At 35.0% G+C, this 23,115-nt stretch overlaps 1 protein-coding gene across 18 annotated transcripts in view; it reads right to left on the bottom strand.

Moving 5' to 3' along the window:
• Positions 1 to 23,115, bottom strand: part of PHF20L1 (PHD finger protein 20 like 1) — an 87,231-nt gene that overhangs the window by 56,141 nt on the left and 7,975 nt on the right. For 14 of the 18 annotated variants that reach the window (XR_012514187.1, XM_074387148.1, XM_074387151.1 and 11 more), the window contains exons 2-4: positions 21,645 to 21,760; positions 3,994 to 4,165; positions 3,756 to 3,840 (exon numbers count right to left, since the gene is read on the bottom strand). Coding sequence is in view for 17 of the 18 variants with exons in the window: in XM_074387148.1 (XP_074243249.1) it covers positions 3,756 to 3,840; positions 3,994 to 4,165; positions 21,645 to 21,727 (340 nt within the window). In the remaining variant the exon portion in view is untranslated. Of the gene's footprint in view, positions 1 to 3,755; positions 3,841 to 3,993; positions 4,166 to 7,752; positions 21,616 to 21,644; positions 21,765 to 23,115 lie in introns of those variants that run through there. The other 4 variants (XM_074387150.1, XM_074387149.1, XM_074387157.1 and 1 more) reach the window with 3 other exon arrangements.

Raw genomic sequence — 23,115 nt, 5'->3', positions numbered from 1 at the left:
TCCCTTCAAAAGTACACAAATTAAACCTTGATAAGTGAGTTCCATGTAAATCTGATTTTTACTAAGGAATCTGATCATTTATTTTGCAATATTTCAAATGCTTAGACTCATAACATAGCTGACAAAAGTAAAAATTATTACTTACAAAAATATATACTATTTCCATAGGAATTACCATTTGCTCTTTGAATGTTTCTTTCAAAAGAAGTAATACAGAGAAGGAGCTGATATACAAAAAAAGATCATTTGCCCTGAAAAGAATTATTCCTTGGGCACTAATAACAAACTGAAAGAATTATAGATTTCCAGATATTAAAGCTAGAAAATACTTTACAAATCGTCTAGATAAAAGTCCTCATATGTAGCTCAGAACACTGAACTCTAGAGGAAGGCTCAGTGCTACACACAATGGCATTCACCTAAGTGACAGCGCAGCCATAACCAATACTTCCAGTCTCATCTAGTCATCCATGTCTTTCCTACAAATTCATCCTACTTTAAGGACTCAAGATTTTGTCTATTATGAAGCATATTCACTTTTTGTTACAGACCCTATGCTTTCAAGTCAATATAAGTCAGTATTATTAGAAGATATAAATTATGTATAATGTTCTACTTAAGGAAATTCAAAGGTTTTTCTGTCATTTCCTAGATAAAAGTTCTTCTACCATCTCCCAAATGAAGGCAGAGTCCCGCTTTAAGTAAACAGATACTTGGCTTTTATAAAATAATTATAAACAAGAAATGTGACAATCATTACTAATGTCTTTGGAGTTGGCACCAAAGACAGTCATATATATGTGCAAAGAATTTTTTTTTGTACTTTGAATAATACCATTTGATTTTGCATCTTTCTATAATCAGCATAATGTTGAATTTCACAGATATTAACATCTAAATTCAAGTTATGCAAACAATGGATTAGGTAATTAGCAAGGACGTAAAGACCTGGAAATATTTTGAGAATGCCAAACTCTATGTACACCTTGCACTCCCCTCTTCCCTGCAACTTTCCATCTTCCTTCTTCAATACAGCGTTCTAGAAAAACTCAGCACGCACACCAGACCATATGGGCATTAATACCTGTCTGCCTTTGCTTGTGCTGTTTCTTCTGTTGTGATGCCTTTCTCCTTTCCTTATGTCTATCTACACCCAAGTCCACTCTTCAAGGACCATCCCCAAGATGAAAACTTTCCCGATGACTCCAGTACACAGACTGGCCCCTTTTCTTCACTTCTATATGCTGTATTATAAATGCCTAAAAGTTGACAATTGTTCATTTTGTTTTGCTCTTACACTGAATGGATGGCTTCTTTTGCCCTTCTGATTTTTGTCAAGGTGGGGAGGGGGCAGGCATATCCACCATGTGGGGCATAAAGAGATCACAAAATTAATACCTTTCAGAAAACAAATAGTATCTGCCAATATTTCACTGAAACTACTCTTGAAATGGCAGGGATCACAATCAGTATCATCACTCCTCCACTAAAATAAGCTGAATTTTCTATACTAAATGCCTGTAGATGAAAGGGATAGGATAAAGAATGACAGTGGTTTTGTTCTGAGTGTGTGTGGTGTGTGTGTACTTGCATCTGCACACACACAGGAACTTTAAGCATGGGAGGAAGGTCCCAAAGCTCTTAGAAACTGTTACCAATTAATGTAGAAGGCAATGACTGTTTAATTTTACTTCGTTTGGGGTACCTCCTATTATCCAACAAAATAGATTTTACTTCTTCCTTTACTTCCACAAATTGTTACTGACTGTCTACCGTGTGCGAGGCTCTGGACTAGACACTCAGGAGCCAATGCGAGTAAGACTTGGGAATGTAAGCTCCATAACACAGCTCCACAGAAGTGTAAGTGCACAGGGAAACGCAGGCCCCACTAGAAAAGGAGAAATAGCCTGCACACCTAACAACTGAGATTTCTCTTACATCTTTCTGTAGGAGTAACCAGTAGTAAGAAAACCATAGCCATACTCATGGTTTCAATTCATTAAAACAATACATAGGATAAAGGTCTTTATAAAGTTCTATCATAATTTCTAGCTAGACTACCATGACTTATTTTTTCACACCTAATGTTCCTTAATATATCTCTGTTTTCCTCTTCTATCTTCTCTTAGCTTCTATTTTCTCTCAAGTTTGTTGTTAAATCCTCAGCTTAAATCTCTTCCATGGTACCCAACACCTCCAAATAAAATTCAAATTCTTCAGCAAGATTACATGACACTTCATATACCAATATTTGCCTCTCTCTCCAACCTGTACTCCAGCTATTCTATCACCTGGTAAAGGAATCCACCATTCTAAACAACCTGCGGTTCCTTAAAATGAGATGGCATGCCTCTCCCACTTCTATTATTTTCCATAGATTTCTTCCACCAAAAAAGCCCTCTGATTGCTTCTTTAGCTAACTTAGTTGTCTTTCAAGACTCAGTTTAAAGGAAATGTCCCCTTACTTAGATCAAATGCCCTTCTTGCCAAGAAGCTGTCACTCAATGTTTGTTTCTTTAGTAATAACAATGAATAGAGAAATCCCCCTTATCCGCGATTTCACTTTCCACAGTTGCAGTCAACCGCGGTCTGAAAAGGAGTGAGTACAGCACAGTAAGATATTTTGCAAGAGAGAGGTGAGGGAGAGAGGAAGGAAGAAAGAGAGACCACATTCACAAAACTTTTATTACAATATATTGTTGATTATTCTATTTTATTATTAGTTATTGTTGTTAACCTCTTACTATGCCTAATTTATAAATTAAACTTCATTGTTCATATACATGTACAGTATAGGGAAACACACAGTATATATAGAGTTCAGTAGTTTCCAAAGTTTCAGGTAACCACTTGGGGTCTTGGGATGTAGCCTCTGTGGATAAGGGAGGACTATTATAAGTGGTCAATTTAACAAATAACTGTAGTAGAAAATTATTGTATTACTGACTTAAAAAAAATACTTGCAAGTATTCCATAACTTTTTAAATGAGATATTTAAAAAAATATATTCAGGTATATTTTCAATAATAATTTAATTATTAATTCTCACAGCTTTCCAAATTAATCAGCATATGTATTATGTTTTAAATTAATTATCTGTCCAATAGATTTCCTAGTCTTATGCAACACTAACACACCTAATTTCTGTGTTACTTTCAGCATTTTTGATTACTTAAGTAATTTTGGCTCAGTATCTAATATTCTAAAAAATGTGCACAAAAAACTACTAGAAAAATTAACTCAATTATCTATAGAAACTAATGATAGGAGAGCAGAGAGATACACAATAAAGGAAATCCTCTAATTGGTAAAAAGTCCAGACGCTTTCCTCAGAAAATAGCCCATGTGTTTCACTTGTGAATTAAACTGATTTGAATTCCCTAAATCTTAAACCTTTCCTCATACTCTGGTTAGATGCTCATAAATGTAATTTGGTCACAAAGTAGAAACAGAGAAATAGAAATAAAATGCATATAAGCCTGTGAATTGAAAGTTGAAAAACTTTAACCCACTATTTTCATCTACTAATTTAAATACTACTTAGGTAGCAAATCACGTGGTATTTTATTCTCAACAACATATAACAAATTTTAAATGCTCCCCCAAAAAGAATACTCGCAGAAAATTTGTTCAGTAAAATATAAAACAAAGAAAAGTTATACATGATTACATAACATACACTAATTAAAATTTAAAATATAGTGAAATTTTACTATTAATCTAATTTTAAGTCTCAGATCATTTCAAACACATACCTTCTTTGTTAATTGCTTCAATCTTGGCAGGGTAATAGCGACAGTCTGTCCAACGAGCCAGAACTTCTTCTCCAGCTTTAAAATCCTATTTTAAACAACTTTTAAGATCAATTCCATGTATATTAAATAAGCACTTCCTTAACAAAAACAGGCTTTTGTAAAATTTAACAGAATCCTTTTAAAATATGTCATTAAATAGCCAGCAAAACTAGCAAACAGAAAAAAACCTGCTACTTACAAAGAAATCTTCCTCATCTTTTAGTCCTTCTTTTCTTAGTGCCGGTCTCTCAAGGGGTCGTAATCTATTGCTATCCCAGTAAATCCACTCATCATAACGATGACTCCAGCGCTCAAAATGGACCAACATCTTGCCCTCCTCATAGTCGATTTTTTCAATTCGTGATGGATACCTCAAAAATCAAAACACTTCATATCAAAAGAAAATCTTTATATTTGTTTATACAAAGTATTATAGAGAGAGCTGAAATGTTGCTTACCATCAAAACCATGAACAAGTATGTCCATATTTTAAAACTAACCAAAAAAGTCTGATTTATTGTCTTTTTAAATGATAGTCTTCAAGATCTCAATAAACTCCTTGATACACTCCCAGCACAAATATAAATGACTGCATTGTTTTGTGAAGTAATGTGGTAACACACATCAAGAACCTTAAACATATTCCTACTTTTTGACCCAACAATTCCAATTCTGGAACTGTATATAGAAAACATTATTTATAATAATAAATAAAGTGGAAACAGTCTAAATATATGGTTGGAAAAACTGAAGACTGTCTAGAGCTTTACAAACAATATTTCACTGAATGAAATGTGGTCACTGAATGTGGTGTTTACAAAGAATTTACAATATGGGGAAAATGTAAAAAAACAAGCACTATATTTAGCAGAAATATAAATATGTAAATTTTGTCTAGTAAAAAGTACATCAGCACGTACACTGTCTTTATATGACATAAGCTCAATTTATTCTTATTTTTCTGTGTTTACCAATATTTTACAAAGAGCATCAATGATGGTAAGGCAAGGCTCAGTAAAACCTTAAATTTAAAAATATTTCATTGTTCTGTCTTCACATGTGACAATTCTATAATCCCAAAACAGGAATTAGTTAACTTGAATTTTTTTTACAAGGAAAATTGCTTCATCATTTTTAATGTACTATATTAAAATGTTGACCAATGACTTAATTTTTTTTAAGTATGATTAAATAACATTCAGAACTCAATAGTAGTACATGGTAGATGATTCAGCCATAGTTTATCCCATATTCTTGCTAGCTTTTGCTAAATTCAGAATCTTTGTCTTCCCTGCAGAAAACTACCTTTAAATATAAAGTACAATGGACTTTATGTAACTTTGAAATGTTGGAACTGATTACTATATATGTTACAGCTCAGTCACACTATTCAGTTTTTTTAGACATTTCAAGGATCATTCTCTAGTAGAGCTCCTTCCTTGATATTCAACCCCACTTTGATCTAATTATATTAAGCTACTTGGATATTCCTCAAACATATGTTGCTCTGTGTCAAGCATTCGTGCTGTTCTAGATTCTTTCAGCAGAGTCCTAAACCACCCTTCCCTTCCTTTGTACACAAATCATTGCAAACTTGGTGAAACACAGAAAACTGCTTGTGTGAAGGCTTCCCTAACTCCCATGCTGCTGAGCTGTACGTTATTTCTGCACAGGTTCTCAAACTGGGTGCTGCAGAACATTTATATCTCTTGGGACACTGATATGTGTGGCACCAAAAAAAAGGGGGGGTCTTATTGTCAAAAAAGCTAGGGAATTAATGAATTTAAAAAGTTAGGTGTTCTTTATTGAAAGACTTCTTGGTGCTGCCAATGAGATGGAGATAAAGCATTCAGTGTTGCCAGATTCAAAGTAATATGCAGCCCTTTTTATCATGAAAATGTATTAATATTTCTGGAGATAGCAGACAGCTAGGGAAAATGAGGTTAGAAATGCCACCCTGGCCTGTGAGCTTCTGGAGATAACTGAGTCATGTTCACTTTTATAGTCCCCAGCACCCAGCTCTATAACAGGACACGTAACTGCTACTCAGGGAATGTTTGCAGGAGTAAAAAGCAGCTTTAAAGAAAGGCAATTTGCCCATTTCTTCAGAAATAAGAAGGCAATTGACCCAATTATAACCTTGTTAGATCTCAGTCTTTTCGGGGGAGTAAGTATAGGTGAGGGAAGACCTGTATTAAAGAAAGGCATAAAAACAAGAAAACTTAAGAGATGAACATACTTCCTGAGGTGGACATACCTGCCCCACCCACTTAGAATCAATACTATAATACTTGTCTTTTGCAGTGTTGCTCTGATTTTGTTTTTGCTGTCCTGGTTTTCAAAACATAAAAAATTGCCAATAGCATTAAGAAAAACATAGAACAAAGTTGTTCTTTATTTTTCAACATTCACTAGTCACTGAAGTACTATAAAGAGATCTTCTCTCAATTATAAAAGTTGATAAATTTCTCTCAAAACATAAAAGCCTCTAACTTCATGCACTTAATTTTTCCTACATTTACATTTTGAATTAAAAAAATCAGGAGTTTATTCTTTAGGTTCCTTCAAATTCTAAATGTATACAACTCTATATATTTGAAACATTTCTCAAAGTGAGAATAGTCCACAGTAACAAGGTTAAACACATCTTTATTTTCACAACATGTTTCAGTTCAGTAAGCATCAGCATCTAAGGGATTCTGAATAATTTAAATCTGGATTGCATTTTAAAGTGACTTATGGTTTTTCTGAAATATTTAACATTCTTCTGGCTGAGATGTCTGATGCAAAAACCAAAATGAAAATTATGTTTTGGGGATCCTTTTTAAGGTAAGTCATAGCATTCTGTACTCTCTACATAAATAACTACTAACTGATACATATACTTGAGATGAAGGCCAAGAATTAAATAAGTAACACAGATATCCATGATTATTCTCTATTTTAATTTTTATAATGTTCACTAATCAAATTTTTAATCTTAAAAGGCACAGAAATATTAACATTATAAAAAATGTCCAAATTTGTTTATTCATTAAACATTTATTTGAACATCCAGTAAGACTAAGGCACTTGCTAGGCACTGTTGGTACATAAAAATGAAACAACTCGACTGGGGGCAGTGGCTCACGCCTGTAATCCCAGCACTTTGGGTGGCTGAGGAAGGCGGATCACCTGAGTTCGGGAATTGGAAACCAGTCTGACCAACATGGAGAAACCCCTTCTTTACTAAAAATACAAAATTAGTCAGGCATGGTGGCGCATGCCTGTAATCCCTGCTACTCAGGAGGCTGAGGCAGGAGAATCACTTGAACCCAGGAGGTGGAGGTTATGGTGAGCTAAGGTCACACCACTGCACTCCAACCTGGGCAACGAGAGAGAAACTCCCCCCATCTCAACAAAAAAAAAAGAAAAAAGAAAAAAAAAGAAATAACTCCACAACTCCTATCACTGATGGGCTTAGTTTAGGGTCAGATTAGGAGAAAGAAAGAAGAGATAGAATATTTGCTATCACACATACGTCAGGCTCTGTGTTCTTTACTTATTGAGTGCTGACTGTTTTTCTGTATGTTTTCTCATTTCATCTTGGTAATCATCAAAGGTATAGAAGATATAGTATACATTTAACAGATGAAAACTTGTCCAAGAATATATACATTGCAGACAGTATTATAAACTGAGACCAAGTAGCACAGAAGTATATACTCTATGCCAAAAGGAGAAATGGGATAAGGCTTACATCTAAGTGATTATATCATGCATAGTAAAACTGGTAAGTATATACAAAAACTGGATGTAAGATGCTTTAATAGTCCATAGAAAATCTTGGAATTTACTGAAGGTTCTTGGGAGACGTTATTTATGTTGCACTTGCTAGGGGACTTCTAGAATATGGACTTCATGAGCACAAACAAAGTGTATACACAGAGCATAATTCATTTACTCGACGTTCACTTACATGACTCTGAGCTAGGCCAGCAGCCATGGAGGATTTCAAGATAAGTAGGATGTGGTTATTTGTCCTCAAAGACCTCACGTTCAGAGACTGGAGGAGTACTTAAAAAAAAAAAGAGTAATAGTCCTTCCAGCTAGACTGCATGGTAAGAAGAAAAGCAGGAAAAGGAGAATACTAAGACATGAGATGGGACTTGTTAGCTTGGTTGAAACTTGGAAGGGCGTGAAATAGCAAACTAATGAAACGATCCTTTATTCTACAGATAACAGGGAGTAACTTAAAGTTAGTACTTAATTTGGTTACCAGTTACACCTCAGAGGAAAAAAAAATTGTAACATCAAGATCTTTGCAATACATGTAAAATGCAGTAAACAGTAATTTAACATATAGCTTTGCACAGTGAAATCATTTCTAGCAGATGGCTCATGGTAATCATGTTTTGATACATACAGTGAAGGAAAAATGCTGTTGAACACAAACGTATTCACAAATTCCTCTGTATACTCAACTACAACAATATTATTTTGATGCTATTTATGTTTTATTCTAATTAACTGTGAATTGAACATATGATTTTTCTAATTGAATTTGGAAGGCGTAGTGTTAATGTTTTTGTTTTGCCATTTTTTTAAAGGTTGAATCATAGGAAGCTGTTAAATTGAAGAATAGTGATTAGGCTGAATCCCAGACATTTATGAGTAAATTAGGAAAAGATTCAAGAAGTAGAAGACTGAGGTTCCAGAGTTTAAGGAGTCAGAGATAAGATGCCAATAACAATGATTAGAGATAAATAGAAAAGAAAACCACCATAGCTGGCATCTCTCAAGGTTTCAGTAGAAAGAGATAAAGAGAAGGCAATCTCAATAAAAGTAGGATTTTCAGTGCCAAAATTCCACATAGAGCTTACTTACCCCTTATACACTTCTGCAATATATCCTAAAATTTCTGCTATGTACCTTCCCTAATTTCACTTTAAAATTCATGCATTGTTTAAACGTTTTCTACTTGTGTAGAAAATAATCGCCTCCACTGAGTCTACCTTGTTCTCTTGTATGTCCTGTATACTTGAAGCCTAGAAAAGAGTTTACCCTTAGAAAACTTAACAAGAAAAATAATCCACTCTAAAATGAATTCTTTGTTGTTCATTCACTTAATGAAAATGAAGAGCACTCCAAAAAAGAAAAGACTTTAAAATGATTCTTGCAAAATTTAACAGAATTTTCAAATATGCAATTCTACTAATCTCAACTGATTTCTTGAGACTTCTGAATTTGTGTGGGACCCTTTTGGATCAAAGTCCTCTAATGGTCAAGTCAAACTGTAGCCATCACTAGAGTAGAGCAAGGCCATCACCAAGAATAAATTTTTTTTCACCTTCTCTGAACTCCTATAGCATTTGACTGCATTATTTGATATGCTGTCATTTTAACACTATGACTTGTACAAGCGTCTTCAGAGAGTGGCAGTATCTACAGAGTCTGGACTAACACCATAATCTAATAAGAACAGAAATTGGCCAAACAAGTTAGCTCTACTGTAAATATACTTTATCAGTTCTCTGTTGTATCAACTCTTAAGTGTTATCAAAACATAAATATGTTTTGTTTACAATTTATTTTTACATATTTTACAGAAACCTAAAATGGGAATTATTACCAGTGAATTCTTATCCTGGCTCACACTGTTAACTGTTTTACATGGGCAGGTCTAGACTCACACACTAGATCAGGAGACCGTAAATTCCCTGAGGCTGCACGCGAAATGCTATGTTCTTCGTGTAGATGTATACAGGTATTCTTTGGAGGTGAGAATTCCCAGGTTTAATCAGATTTTCAAAGTGGTCCACATTCACAAAAACAAAAACTTTTGGAAGATAAGATCATTAACTCAAACTCTCAGAGCTTCATTATCGTAGGATAAAAGAGAGAAGCTAATGGTGGGCATGCAGCTATGCCAGAAATATAATCTGATGGATTAATTTTTAAAATTTCTTTGTATTCAACGTAAAAACACCAAAACAAACATCATTTGCATTTAAGGAGTTTATTCTGACTTGTCTTCTAGTTTGAAATATATATGCAGATGTTTATCTGTATTGATAAAGAAAGTCAACCATGAGAAAAGGACAAAGGAAATTAACTGATATAACCTAGAATTTCCTGCACTTAAGTCAAAATACAGAGTTGATAACCACCTCAACGACAGGCTGTAATCCACCGAGCAGGGCCAGAATATGCTGCCAAATGCCCTAAAGACCATGAGAATTCACTTAAAGATTTGAGATTTAACTAATCATTTGAATAAGCACCATATCAATCAAAACAGCAATATATTTTTATAAACTGCCTCAATAAGTTATTCAAATTATGTATTTTAAAGTCATTTTCTTATTTATAGTGATCAGCCAATAGGATTTGTAATTCATGTAAATTTAGAAGTTGACAGTTCCTCATTCATTTCATTTAATCAACAAAGAAAAAGAGAATCAAATAACTTAACACAACTCAACATAATGTAATAGGTAATATAATAAAGACATTATGCTAGCATACAGAAAGTACCTGAACAAGGATGTTCTCTTGGACAAGGTAGTTCTTTACGTTTTAAAGGATAGTATATATGAAATACACCTAAAACATGACTTAAGCATAACCAAAATATTAGAAGAATCCTAGAATCTAGGATTAACAATCCAAAATAGTTTTGTGGATAAGAACAACTACAACTATGGTAGTCACGAAAAATGACTAAAACATTATAAGCACTAGAAACAGAAGGGTAAGAACTGTCTTACATGTAATTATTAATAAGAGGATTATTTGCCAAATAACAAAAATTAACACAGAATGTAACCCAAAGCAAACAAAATATTCCTGTGACCTAGTAACCCTTTAACATTTTTAGCTTCCTGGAAGCACTTTAAATTTACATTAAGCTTTATAATTTTAAAAAATGTTTTCTCATTCACCCATTGATTATAACTACAGTAACAATATCTCCTACTACAATTACAGTATTTTAAATTCAGCACTTTCAAATACTGCATGTTCATTTGCTCCACATTTTAAAAACAATGCACTAAAACAAAACTCTCTTAATTAATTCAAACTCAATATTCCAAAATCCAATGTTAGTATAAAATAGTCAAAAATTTCAAATCATTCAGATGATAGCTTATGTGTCAAAATCATGTCTTCTCTAACACTGAAGTGTAAGAACCTTATCACATTATTTCTTAGGCCTTATTTTGAGACCTACTGATTCCCGTAATACGTATCTGGCACCAGCTGATAGTTCACCCTGCTTCCTACTTGTCCACAACTTTTACAAGAAGAAGAAGAAAGCTATGTCTTCTCTTTCAGAATCTTGTGGCAAGTACTTTGCAAATTAATGTTTCATTTCCAGATCACTGTATTTAAATTCCTATTCCTCTCTCCTCCCACCCCACTGCACCTGAATCCTGGCATGCCTGTATTCACTCGCACTGTCAGATCTAACCAAATCGAAGTATCTGTATCTTAGCCTTTGTACTCACTACCTTCTCCCATCACATGAATCCATTAGACCATGGAGAATTTCTTTCCTACGCCACTAAAACATGCTCTTCCTATCACGAGTATTTGACTCAAAGTTTATGCACTTCATACAGTTTTTTCAAGCTACTGCAACTAAACTTTTGTTGCTTAATTGTGCTAGCAAAACTCAAAATCTAGCAGGTTACAATCACCCAGACCTATTTCTTAACATTTAGCACTTTAAAAAGTTTTTACTACAGATAGTCATATTTGTTTATATGCCTAATGATTAACGCCTGATGAATTTACATCAATTTCTATTCCATTTGACTCTACCTTCCTAAAATAATGAATGTTCATGTTATTGTTATGATTAAAACTAATGTTTAAGTACCTACCATGTAGCATACAACATGCATTATTTTGTTTAATTCCTCAAAGAACCTTTTAAGTGTGGTACTACTACTGTTCCCCGTTTTTAATGGGAAGTCATGTAGGCTCTGAAAGATTCAGTAACTTGCTCATGTTAAAAGAGGTAATGAATGCTGGATCCTTGAACTGAGGTATTCCTGTCCATAAAGACTGTGCATTCAATCATTACAGATTCTGCGTCTTACAACTGATGATTTTCATTTTCAGTTTTTATTACATTTATGGCAGTGTTTCAATATAGGAGGCTCCTACCAAAGTTGTATTAAAAACAGATAAAAACAATACAAAAATCAAATTATTTTATCTGTTAATTCTTAAAATTTTAATTTTAATCTCCGTTTCATATACAAGCAACATGCCTAAAGTTGGTTTTTGTTAGACGAAAGAGTATGGAAAATAATTGTACAAAATAAATATTCTCCATGCACAAAATGACTAAGCAAAGATAAAAGGCTCCTCTGTTTTGTTATTAAAACTTCTCAAAGGGCACTACATCTCAACTATGCCTAAGTACAAAAGATCACATTATTAAAATAAAACAACTGGAGAAAAGAAAGTAGCTTAACTTTTATCATGTTTGAAACTCACAAGTTTTAAAATTAAGATAGGAAATCTAGGATATGATACGTTACAGAACTAAGGAAAACACAAAGTGACTTTTAAAATAAATTAAATTTGCTAATCAAGGTTAACAAATATCTTATGCTTAGTTTTCAATCCAAAACTCACAATGCAGTTGCCATAATTTTCTGCAACAGTAACTAGGTTATTTCAAGGCATCCCAAAACATTTGTGTTCATCTTTTTTAAACCCAACAAAATTCAATACACTTTGCTGGGCACCTTTTATGAGTAAGTTACCATGTTAAGGCCTTGCAGATATACCATTTCATTTAAGTAGCTTATACTTCAGTACCCTAGCTTATCATGATATACCAGAAATAAATTTATTGCTAATTGACTCTAATTTTTTTTTTTTGGCAATAAGAAAACAGACTTTCAAGACACTCTGAATATTAAGTAAATATTTATATTCTTCCTTCAACTTTACTGCAACAATTCTCTCAAAGTTGAGGTAACTATAATTACTGAAATAACAATACTTGCATACCAATTTCTAATTTAATAAGAATAGTCTTATGTATTCATGATCTGTAGCAAGAAACTATAGGGAGTGGTCAACAGTTCTTCAAGGCCGGGTGCGGTGGCTCAAGCCTGTAATCCCAGCACTTTGGGAGGCCGAGGCAGGTGGATCACGAGGTCGAGAGATCGAGACCATCCTGGTCAACATGGTGAAACCCCGTCTCTACTAAAAATACAAAAAATTAGCTGGGCATGGTGGCACGTGCCTGTAATCCCAGCTACTCAGGAGGCTGAGGCAGGAGAAATGCTTGAACCCAGGAGGCGGAGGTTGTGGTGAGCCGAGATCGCGCCATTGCACTCCAGCCTGGATAACAAGAGCGAAACTCCGTCTCAAAAAAAAAAAAAAACAGTTCTTCAAAGTATAAAGTTACAGTAAAAATACTAAAAAAACTGGGACCTTTATGAAGAACAGAACTAAGCCGCCTTTTCAATACCCCGTTAATTTCTTTTAAAAATTCTACTACTGATATTCAAAACTTAAAATTAAAACTAGTATTTTCTCCCTCAGCTTAAAAGAAATCACTTAAAACCAAAATTAAAAACACAAGCATCTGCAGATGCCATTTCTGTCTACTCAGCAAAACTAGAACTGCAAAACATTCTTTTTAGTAGAGTTAACTACCACAACAGATAAACTGTTTTCCAGCTAGTGGCTTTAATCAACCCCCAACTAAAAACTAAACCATTATCTAATGTGATGTAGCCGGGTGGCATCTCATAATACATAATAACATTGAGCAGGAATTATGTAACAAACAGGGAGTTGGATGTGTGTGATATGTGATAGCTGGACTTCAATCAAATGTCAGATAAGCAAATAAAACAGTCTTTTCTCTTGTTCCAACCCTTGCCACTATATGATCACACACACATAAAGCACAGCACAGTAAGCCTGAGATTCCTGGACTTTACCCCCATTATGAAGGTATGAAGGACGCTAAGAAATCATCAGCTTGGAGATTTGATTCTAAAGTAAACTTAGGAGGAAGGCTCTCTAGGACAGATAAACTTGAAATTTACCTACCTTGCTCAAGCCCTCTAATTCCAATGAAAAGTGTGGCACAGGCTTGCTGGACTTTCAGGGCCCTTCCAAATGCCAGACATACACTTACTACTACAATTGCTCAGAAACTAAGATCATCCATGAACACTGAGCCCACTTAGTTAACTGAGGCTCAAAGCTTTAGGAAATCTATGTGAGACAATGGGTTGTAGTGGACAGATCACTATATTGGGAGCCAAAAGGTTTCATGTCCAATATAGTTATACCTCAAATAGCTGAAACCTTTAGATTTTCTTCCAAATTATATTCAGTTTTCTGTATTTTTCTCATTTTCTCCTCTAGTAGTCAGCAGTTCTGAACTACCTATGACTTTCTATCTTACCTTTTCCTCAAGTTTGTGTTATTTACCCATCTAAAAATATCATTAAAAAAAAAAATCTGTCATCTCTGAATAGCTAAAAATCGATAAAAAGAAACTGAGTTTGGAATTGAACTGCACCTGAAAGACCAACTAAAATGTAAGACATTAAAGCACAGAAATACCTCTGCAAAATCACATAGCTCATGGCAAAATAGCACTTAAAATCCATATTTTATGATTTCCAGTTTAATTTATTGTTTCCAATACTTTTGTTTTTCAAAAAAAAAGAAAAACTAGGATAAGCAGAAAAAGCTTATAAATCAGAAAAAGTTCTATAAAAAATAAATTAATATATTAAAAAAAAAAGGAAGAACACTAGAGCAAGAGCAACCTAAAACCACGTGTATTCTCTGTCCCTATTTCTAATCATGCTTTTCACACTTTTGGAGGGAAGCTTTCTTAAAGTTAGTATTGTTCAAAGAAATTTATGGGGCTTTCTTCTGTGGAAATTTTAAAAGTTAAAGAAGTAAAATGTTTGTGCACTGGTACATACCTGCCTGATAATTAAACTGGATGATTCACTTTGACCTTAAGATTTCAAAATTTGGCCGGGCGCGGTCGCTCACGCCTGTAATCCCAGCACTTTGGGAGGCCGAGGCGGGTGGATCACGAGGTCAAGAGATCGGGATCATCCTGGTCAACACGGTGAAACCCCGTTTCTACTAAAAATACAAAAATTAGCTGAGCATAGTGGCGCGTGCATGTAATCCCAGCTACTCAGGAGGCTGAGGCAGGAGAATTGCCTGAACCCAGGAGGCAGAGGTTGCGGTGAGCTGAGACCACGCCATTGCACTCCAGCCTGGGTAACAAGAGCAAAACTCTGTCTCAAAAAAAAAAAAAAAAAAAAAAAAAAAAAGGGATTCAAAACTTGTGACTATCTAAATGTAAATTATCTCAGAACTTTTAAACAAATTACAGATTTCAGTTGAATTCTCTGCAAGAAGGGTCCTTAACCTGGAGGTCATGTATAAGTTTTCTATAAACTGATGACCGCAGCATATAATTCATTTATTTTGGTGTACATATACAACTATAACTGTATATTTTTTCTGGGTCTCCAGCTGGCATTGGTTTTCAAAGGTAGTGACTCAAAATAATAATCCTTACTTTCCATGTTTAAACAAACTTAAAGAATCCCAAATTACAAAGAGACAAAAACTGCATGCATTTTAATATTAGTAAAAGAACCTCCATTTTTATTCACCTAATGTTCCTACAATACTATATTTGATCTCTATGTTACATTTCAGAAACATTCTCCTACTCTAAATATAGATTATACAATTTATCTCTAGTAGTTTTCCTTTGAATAGTTAAATCTAATTAGAGAAAAAGTAACTTTTTATTCAGAAAATATGTATTTTATTTAGATTAAAAAGTGTTTGTACTTGCTACAATGTAAATTTCCTTAATTCTCCTATCCTGTCATGAACCTCTTAAAACTCACATTTGCAAATGTTCTGTACAGTTCAAAAACCTCAAATGTGTGAAAACAGCATTTGCCAATTCAAATTTATACTGTTCTATTAAACTCTGATACTTGGAGAAATCTCCATATTTTTTAATCTTACATTTTCCATTTTTTTAGATCCAGAAGAGAATTAAATAGAAATGTTCCAAAATAGTCAGAGAAGCATAACTCAACTGAATGTTTTAAACTGACTCTGTATTTCAAATTTATTTTAAGATTAACAGCAGAGCGTATTATTTAATCTCCTGTGTTTTTGTAACCATCATTTACTGTAGAATAACTATTTTAATTTCAATCAGAAAACAGGGGTTAAATCAGTAGTCAACACCAGTGTGATTTTATCACTTTACTTACTGAACAATATTTAGAATGATCAGATGCTTTAGTATTTGCAAACAAACTTCATAAAACTCTGTGGAAACATGAGGATTTTATTAACACTTCAAAAAGACTGTCTACAACTTCAGAAAGACAAGACAGACAAAAGGACTTCTTGAGCCCATGACTTCGAGACCAACCTGGGCAACATGGAGACCCCTTTCTTGACAAAAAAAAAAAAAAGAAAGAAAAGAAAAGAAAATCAGCAGGTACTGTGGCATATGCCTGTAGTCTCAACTACCTGGGAGGCTGAAGCAGCAGGATGGCTTGAGCCCTGGGATGTAAAGGCTTCAGGCTGCAGTGAATCATGATCTCATGACTACACTGCAGCCTGGGTGACAGTAAGACCCTGTCTCAAAAAAAAAAAAAAAAAAAAAAAAATGAAAATGTTTTGCCTTCTATGATTCTAAGCCATTCTCCTGTCAACTAAAGCTACATCAAAAAACTCAATCACTTAACTCTTCAGATTCCCAAAGATTAACTTTTCTATTCTCCCTGAGCCCTTGCGTTTACTTCAATGCTGATTATGTGCCAATCTGCAGAATTTAAAGCAGCACATACATTTATTTGAACCTTAAAAACCAACCTCTAAATAAAAGCCAGTAACACTGCTTCCATTTTCCTGCCAAGAAAACCAAGTTAAAGGACCTACCCATATGTACAGGATTAGTAACAGTCTGAATTTAAACCCACCGACTTACAGTGTCTCCAACATAACCTTGACTCTGAACTTTCTCCTTCCCCAAATATACTTCTGTATCAACACACCTACACTCATTTTTATTCTTATGATGTTACTACCTTCAAGAGGTTATAAAACTCACTATCAAGGTTTGGATGCACAGAGTTTGGTATGAAAAATATGATTATAAAAAGGAAAAAATGATTGACTATGTTAGCTGTAAACATTAGCACGTTAAAGTCTTTATGCAAATGATTGAAAATGTTAAAAGAAAAGGCCGGGAGCAGTGTCATGCCTGTAATCCCAGCACTTTGGGAGGCAGAGGCAGATCACGAGGTCAAGAGATCGAGACCATTTGACCAACATGGTAAAACCCCGTCTCTACTAAAAATACAAAAACTAGCTGGGATTGGTGGCGTGCACCTGTAGTGTCAGCTACCCGGGAGGCTGAGGCAGGAGAACTGCTTGAATCCAGGAGGCGGAGGTTGCAGTGAGCCGAGATCATGCCACCGCACTCTGGCCTGGCAACAGAGTGAGACTCCCTATCAAAAAAAGAAAGTTAAAAGAAAATGTTTTAAAAATATTGCAAAGCTATAATATTTTAAAAAATAAAACAGCCCACACTACTCAGGAGTTAGGTTTGGTCAATGTAGGAGAGACCCAAGTATCAAAAAGCAAATACTGGGACTAAGATGACTGACCTCTCGGTGGTTTCTCAGGGCCTGCATTCATTAGCACTGGTAAATAAACCACCAATGTAGTTACAGTTACTTTGAAAATAAAAATAAATCACTACTTAAAAAGGTACAACGTATTTTCAAGATAATGTATCTTTCTGATCTTTAAGAATTATGTAATATGGTTTGTTCAAGCAATAATTCCTGAGAAACAGACTGAGTCTTCCTATTAAATCAAATCTACCCAAAGCTAAAAGTGAGAGCTTAACTTCAGATTATTTCTACCTACTAAATTTAGAGTTTATCCTTTTATGTCTAGACATATACCAAAAACTATTTTCCTTTTTAAAATATGAGAAACCAGCCAGGAGTGTACTTTGGGAGGCTGCGGTGGGAAGATCATTTGAGCCCAGGAATTCCAGACCAGCCTGGGCAATATAGTGACACTTCATATCTACCTAAAAAGTTGGGTTTTTTTTTTTTTTTTTAAATTAGCCCAGATTGGGGTGCCCACCTACAGTTCCAGTTATTCAGGAGGCTGAGGTGAGGGGATTGCTTGAGCCCAGGAGCTAGAGGCTGTAGTGAGCCAAGATCATGCCACTGCACTCCAGCCTGGGCAACAGAGCAAGACTCTGTCTCAAAAAAAAAAAAAAAAAAAAAAAAAAGCAAGAAAAACTAATAGGCATTTTGGTTTCTTCACTAGCACCATTTTCCTTTTGCACTTCTCTCCAAAAGGTAATTTATCAACGTGATAAGTTAGTTTCTAATTAATATGCTGCTTATTGTAAATGTTTTGAGTATAGAGACAGTAAGCAAGATCTGCATTCCTGCTCCTCCCTATCCAATGCCTATAATAGTTGAAACTACATTTATCTCAAAGATGACTCAATACTTTTCAAAGAGAATTGAATAAATTTGGAAGACTAAGCATTCAATATGGATGCAAAAAATAGAATATGAAAGAAGGGAAAGAGAGAACAGTGGGGGAAGAGGGAGAAAAGAATTTCCATATATTTTCAATGATTATAATATTTTGCTTCTCACAAGAACGTCAGTTTCTCATCAATCAATCGTATAATTTTACTTAATATTAATGCAAAAATTTATAGAATTTCCATGAAATATAAAATGATCATTTACATATGGAATAACATGAACAATTAAGTTTATAATCCCATTTAGAAATAAAATCTGTTAAGAACACTAATCTCATAAAACTTTTGTGTCCCATATAAAATTCAAGACATCTCATTAATTAAATAGTTGTCCAATAGCAAACCACCTAAATCTAAGGGGCACCCAAGCCTAACTAGTTCTTGAAACTACTGTAGTTAATAAGCAAAATCACAATAAGAAAATTACTTTTGTAAATTACCTAGAATACATATATACAATATTCTCAATTCTTTTTTAATTAAGGAGCCACCTGAAACAGAGTATCAAAATCTTTATATAAATGAACTTATAAAAATAAAACTGATAACAAGTGTCAGTGATGATATGCAGTTATTCTGGCTAATGCTTATTTCCATTAAAGAGACTATTATTATCAAGGTCATTAAAACTAAATGTAAGCTTTATCAGTGAGTACATTTGCATGACACTATCTAGTAAGCACATAAGAATTTTGTGGCAAGAAGATACAACTTTCATCAGTTCTCTGAAATCCCAAGTACTCTAAAAACACAGAATACTCTCAAGGTACATTCAAGCATGGTTTCTTTCTGCTTTTTTTCTTTTGTTTGAGATGGTGTAGTCTTGCTCTGTGGCTCAACCAGGCTACAGCGCAATGATGTGATCTTGGCTCACTGCAACCTCTACCTCCCAGATTCAAGCAATTTTCCTGCCTGAGCCTCCCGAGTAGCTGAGATTACAGGCACCCGTCACCATGCCTGGCTAATTCTTGTATTTTTCAGTAAAGACAGGGTTTCACCATGTTGTTGAGGCTGTTCTCAAACTCCTGACCTCATGTGATCTACCCACCTTAGCCTCCCAAAGTGCTGGGATTAAAGGCGTGAGCCACCGCGCCTGGCCTCAAGCAAGGTTTTAAGAGTTCTTTTTTGTAGTCTTTTGAAATACTGGATCATAAATTTAGTAGCTACTAAGTTAGAAAATGTTGCATTACCAAAATATCTCACTAATATCAAAGTCATATTACTATCCCTGAAAATTACTGACAGAACTAATTAACTATGCATTTCTCTAAAACGAGAAGCTAGTTCAACTGCAGCACTGTCAGTTGAGAAGCCTAAGAGAATATATTAATATGAATTAACTAATTCACAAAGCCAGTAACTTAAAAATCCATAAACCACTTAAGGGTAACATTGAACAAGTAACAAGTATTATTTCTTATACTCTTGTATCACACAGAGATTCAACAGTATGCCTTTGGAGTAAAAAGCTTCTCGTGGTCATAGCCAACTGCTGCCTCAACTAGCATTTTCTGTTGCATGGTCTAATGCTGAGGTTCTCAACAGGAGCATTTTTTGCTGCCACTCACCCTCATTCCAGCTGTCATCTGGCAATGTCTGGAGATAATTTGACTGTCATTACAAGGAGAGATGCTACTGTCTAATTCCCAAGTGCTTCCCAAACGCCTCCTGGGAGCTATCATGTACATTCTCCACCTACTGACAGTGACAATTAACCTCCTCATCTCAAATTGTAGTTTCAAACTGTCCTAAAGCAGGGCTCAAGACAAGAGGCCATTAAGCTGGGGTCAGAGATACATGCCAACCTCTAACACCAGATGTTAAGACAGAGAAACACCAGCCTGGTCTATACAGTCAAATACCATGACTAAACAAGATTTCTCTGCCTGCCATTGCCAACTCAGGAAGTTGACTTAATGCAAATCAATCAGAAGTAAATTACAAAATGCCCGCTATGGTTTTAAATGAGAAAACATTTAAAAGTATGGGAGAGTCCAGGAACTGCTAAATCAGGGCTTGTATCAAAATAAATGGGCTTCAGGAGGAGCAAAGGCAGCATCCCTCCCAGAAGGGGAAACCCTCTGATGTCCCTCTCAGGTTAAGAACCTGAGAATGGCAACAAAAAGACATCTGCCAAGACAGCAGAACAAGGTGTCAGTTAAGCCAAATGAGGAATACACTCCTTAGGAGAAAGGAGAATCACCCTAATTCCTACTCTGGCCCAGGGACCCCTGTGTGTGGCTTACCCTTCTCTCCTTTCCAGATGGTAGTTTTGTACCAATTCTTCAACTTTTCGTTGTATAAAGGATACGATGGGAGGTATTTAAATTTACCACTTAACACAACGGCCAGACTAGGGGGAGACACGCAAGTTCTGAAAGGATAGCCTATTTTGCAATGAAGACAGTAACAACCTGCCTTTAGGTTACAGTCCTCCAGGGTAAATAGAAAGTTAAGTGTGATTTTAGTTTTAGGTGGGATAATGAATAGTGGAGATGTTTTCAAAAGTGTTCACTATAAAAAAATGCTTTGCCATGTTCTCACTCATAAGTGGGTGTTGAACAACGAGAACACATGAACACAGGGAGGGGAACATCACACACTGGGGTCTGTTGGGGGTTGAGGGCTAGGGGAGGGATAGCAAGGGGTGGGGAGACTGGGGAGGAATAGCATTAGGAGAAATACCTAATGTAGATGACGGGGGATGGAGGCAGCAAACCACCATGGCATGTGTATACCTATGTAACAATCCTGCAACATCTGCACAGGTACCCCAGCACTTAAAGTAAAATCAATTTTTAAAAATCCTATGCTAACCATTAATATACTCTGTAGTTTGAAAGACTACCAATGACAGACCAAAAATACAGATTTAAATCAAAATTTATCCAAAACTTAAGAAGCTGGTTCTCTGGATTACTCCTCTCTCTACTTCCACTGATACAACTCATGTGAGGTATACAGGGGTATTGATACTCTCCACAAACCTCACACTCTAGGCAATTATTTTCATTTCTCAAACACTGAAAATGATTGTACTAAATAACTCTGACTAAAAATAGTTTTTAAATGCTAAACCTACAAAGCCTAAAGAGCAGGACTAAAAAACAACGTACATGTGTAATCAAAATGTGAATACACTGATGTTTCCGCTACCATCAGTGGAATTCACTGTCTTAATTAACATATGTAAGGCTACAGATATTGTGCTTTAGGTGAAAGTTCTATATTTTCCATACCATTTTTGTAAGTAGTCCAGTGCCTCCAAACGAGCACCAATCTCAAAAGTGATTCCAGGGCGATTTGGGGGCTTTTTACTCATCTTGAGATCCTATTCTTCAGTATTCTCTTTTCACTACCTCAAGAGAAAGAAAAAAGTTAGATTCCAATGCAGAAAATGCATAGGAAGTAGAGTATAAGGGAACAGGTAAAATTAAAATGAAACAGAATTTCTAAAACAATACATGAGAAGATAAAATACTTGCCAAATTTTTAAGAAATGTGAAGGATTACCAAAATCTCTAATAAAGTACTGTGCGACCTGCAATCTTGATAATGACTTACGAAAGAGAACAAAGAAAACTATCTGAAAAGAATGAATACATGGGCTGTTAAAACTTGTCAACAGCTAAAAACACTTTATATTTTAGCTTGAAGCTACCCAAGAAAATTCTCCACAGGGACAGCTGAAAATGCTTTCCTGCCTTTGAAAAATTAAGATGGCTGAGTGTTCTGGAATATGACTACCGCAATTCTTGAGAACAAAATCAAGTTTTTAATTTCAACAAGTATTTGTTGAGTGCCTCATAATACAAAACACTAGATAAGGCCCTACAGCACACAAAGATGGAGGAAACAGTAGACACACTCCTCTACCAGTGACGATACCACTAATTCCTCCTGGGATCAGAAGTTTTCATTATCCATGATCTCCCACCTTGGTAGTACATAATTCAATACATAGTGTTACAAAAGAAACTGCTTTCTTATACTTCATATTCAACAAGCAATAATAACATGCTTTTGTTAACTGTGAGTATTTCTACTATGTTTCAATATAGACAGTGTCCACATTGATAATAAAAGTGGTTGCAACGTAAGAACAAAAACTGCAAAGGAGGACCTATGTATGTCTACATAATTCACATGGAAACTACTATACTTTGGGCCACACTGGCCACCAAGCACATCTGAGGTGACCTCTTTTTCACTAATGGGTATATGAGGAATATGAATACATTTTGAGACAGCCTAGTCAAAACATAGCTCATAATTAGGAAAGTAAGTTGATTGTTATCAGGGGCAAGGAGAGATCCCTAAGATGTTCTTTGATATTTAAGATCACTAATGACTATGCTCCCTACAGTTTAAAAAGAAAAAAAGAAACACACACAACTGTCATTTTTTATAACGGTTTGGCCACAATTCATAACAGACAGAACAGCAAACATAAAATTCCAACTGCTCCTTCTTTTCTCTTTGAAAGAATCTGATAGGTAAGGGGAAAAATAGCACCAACACTGGCCATGAAAATATGCGAACTCAAACTTGAATACTCATGGTTGGAAAGGGAGAGTGCATACCCTCCTGGCATGAGCAAATATTAAGGCATTAAAAAGTTAACAGGGAGCTTGGCCAGGGTGTAGCTGATACAAAAGAACAAATGCATGAATATTTTTAATAGAGGTCTTGTCAGTCCGCAACATGTGA

Source organism: Saimiri boliviensis, chromosome 15 (assembly GCF_048565385.1).
Source record: "Saimiri boliviensis isolate mSaiBol1 chromosome 15, mSaiBol1.pri, whole genome shotgun sequence".
In the NCBI taxonomy this organism is placed as follows: Eukaryota; Metazoa; Chordata; class Mammalia; order Primates; family Cebidae; genus Saimiri; species Saimiri boliviensis.
This window is presented reverse-complemented; position numbering and strand designations above follow the sequence as displayed.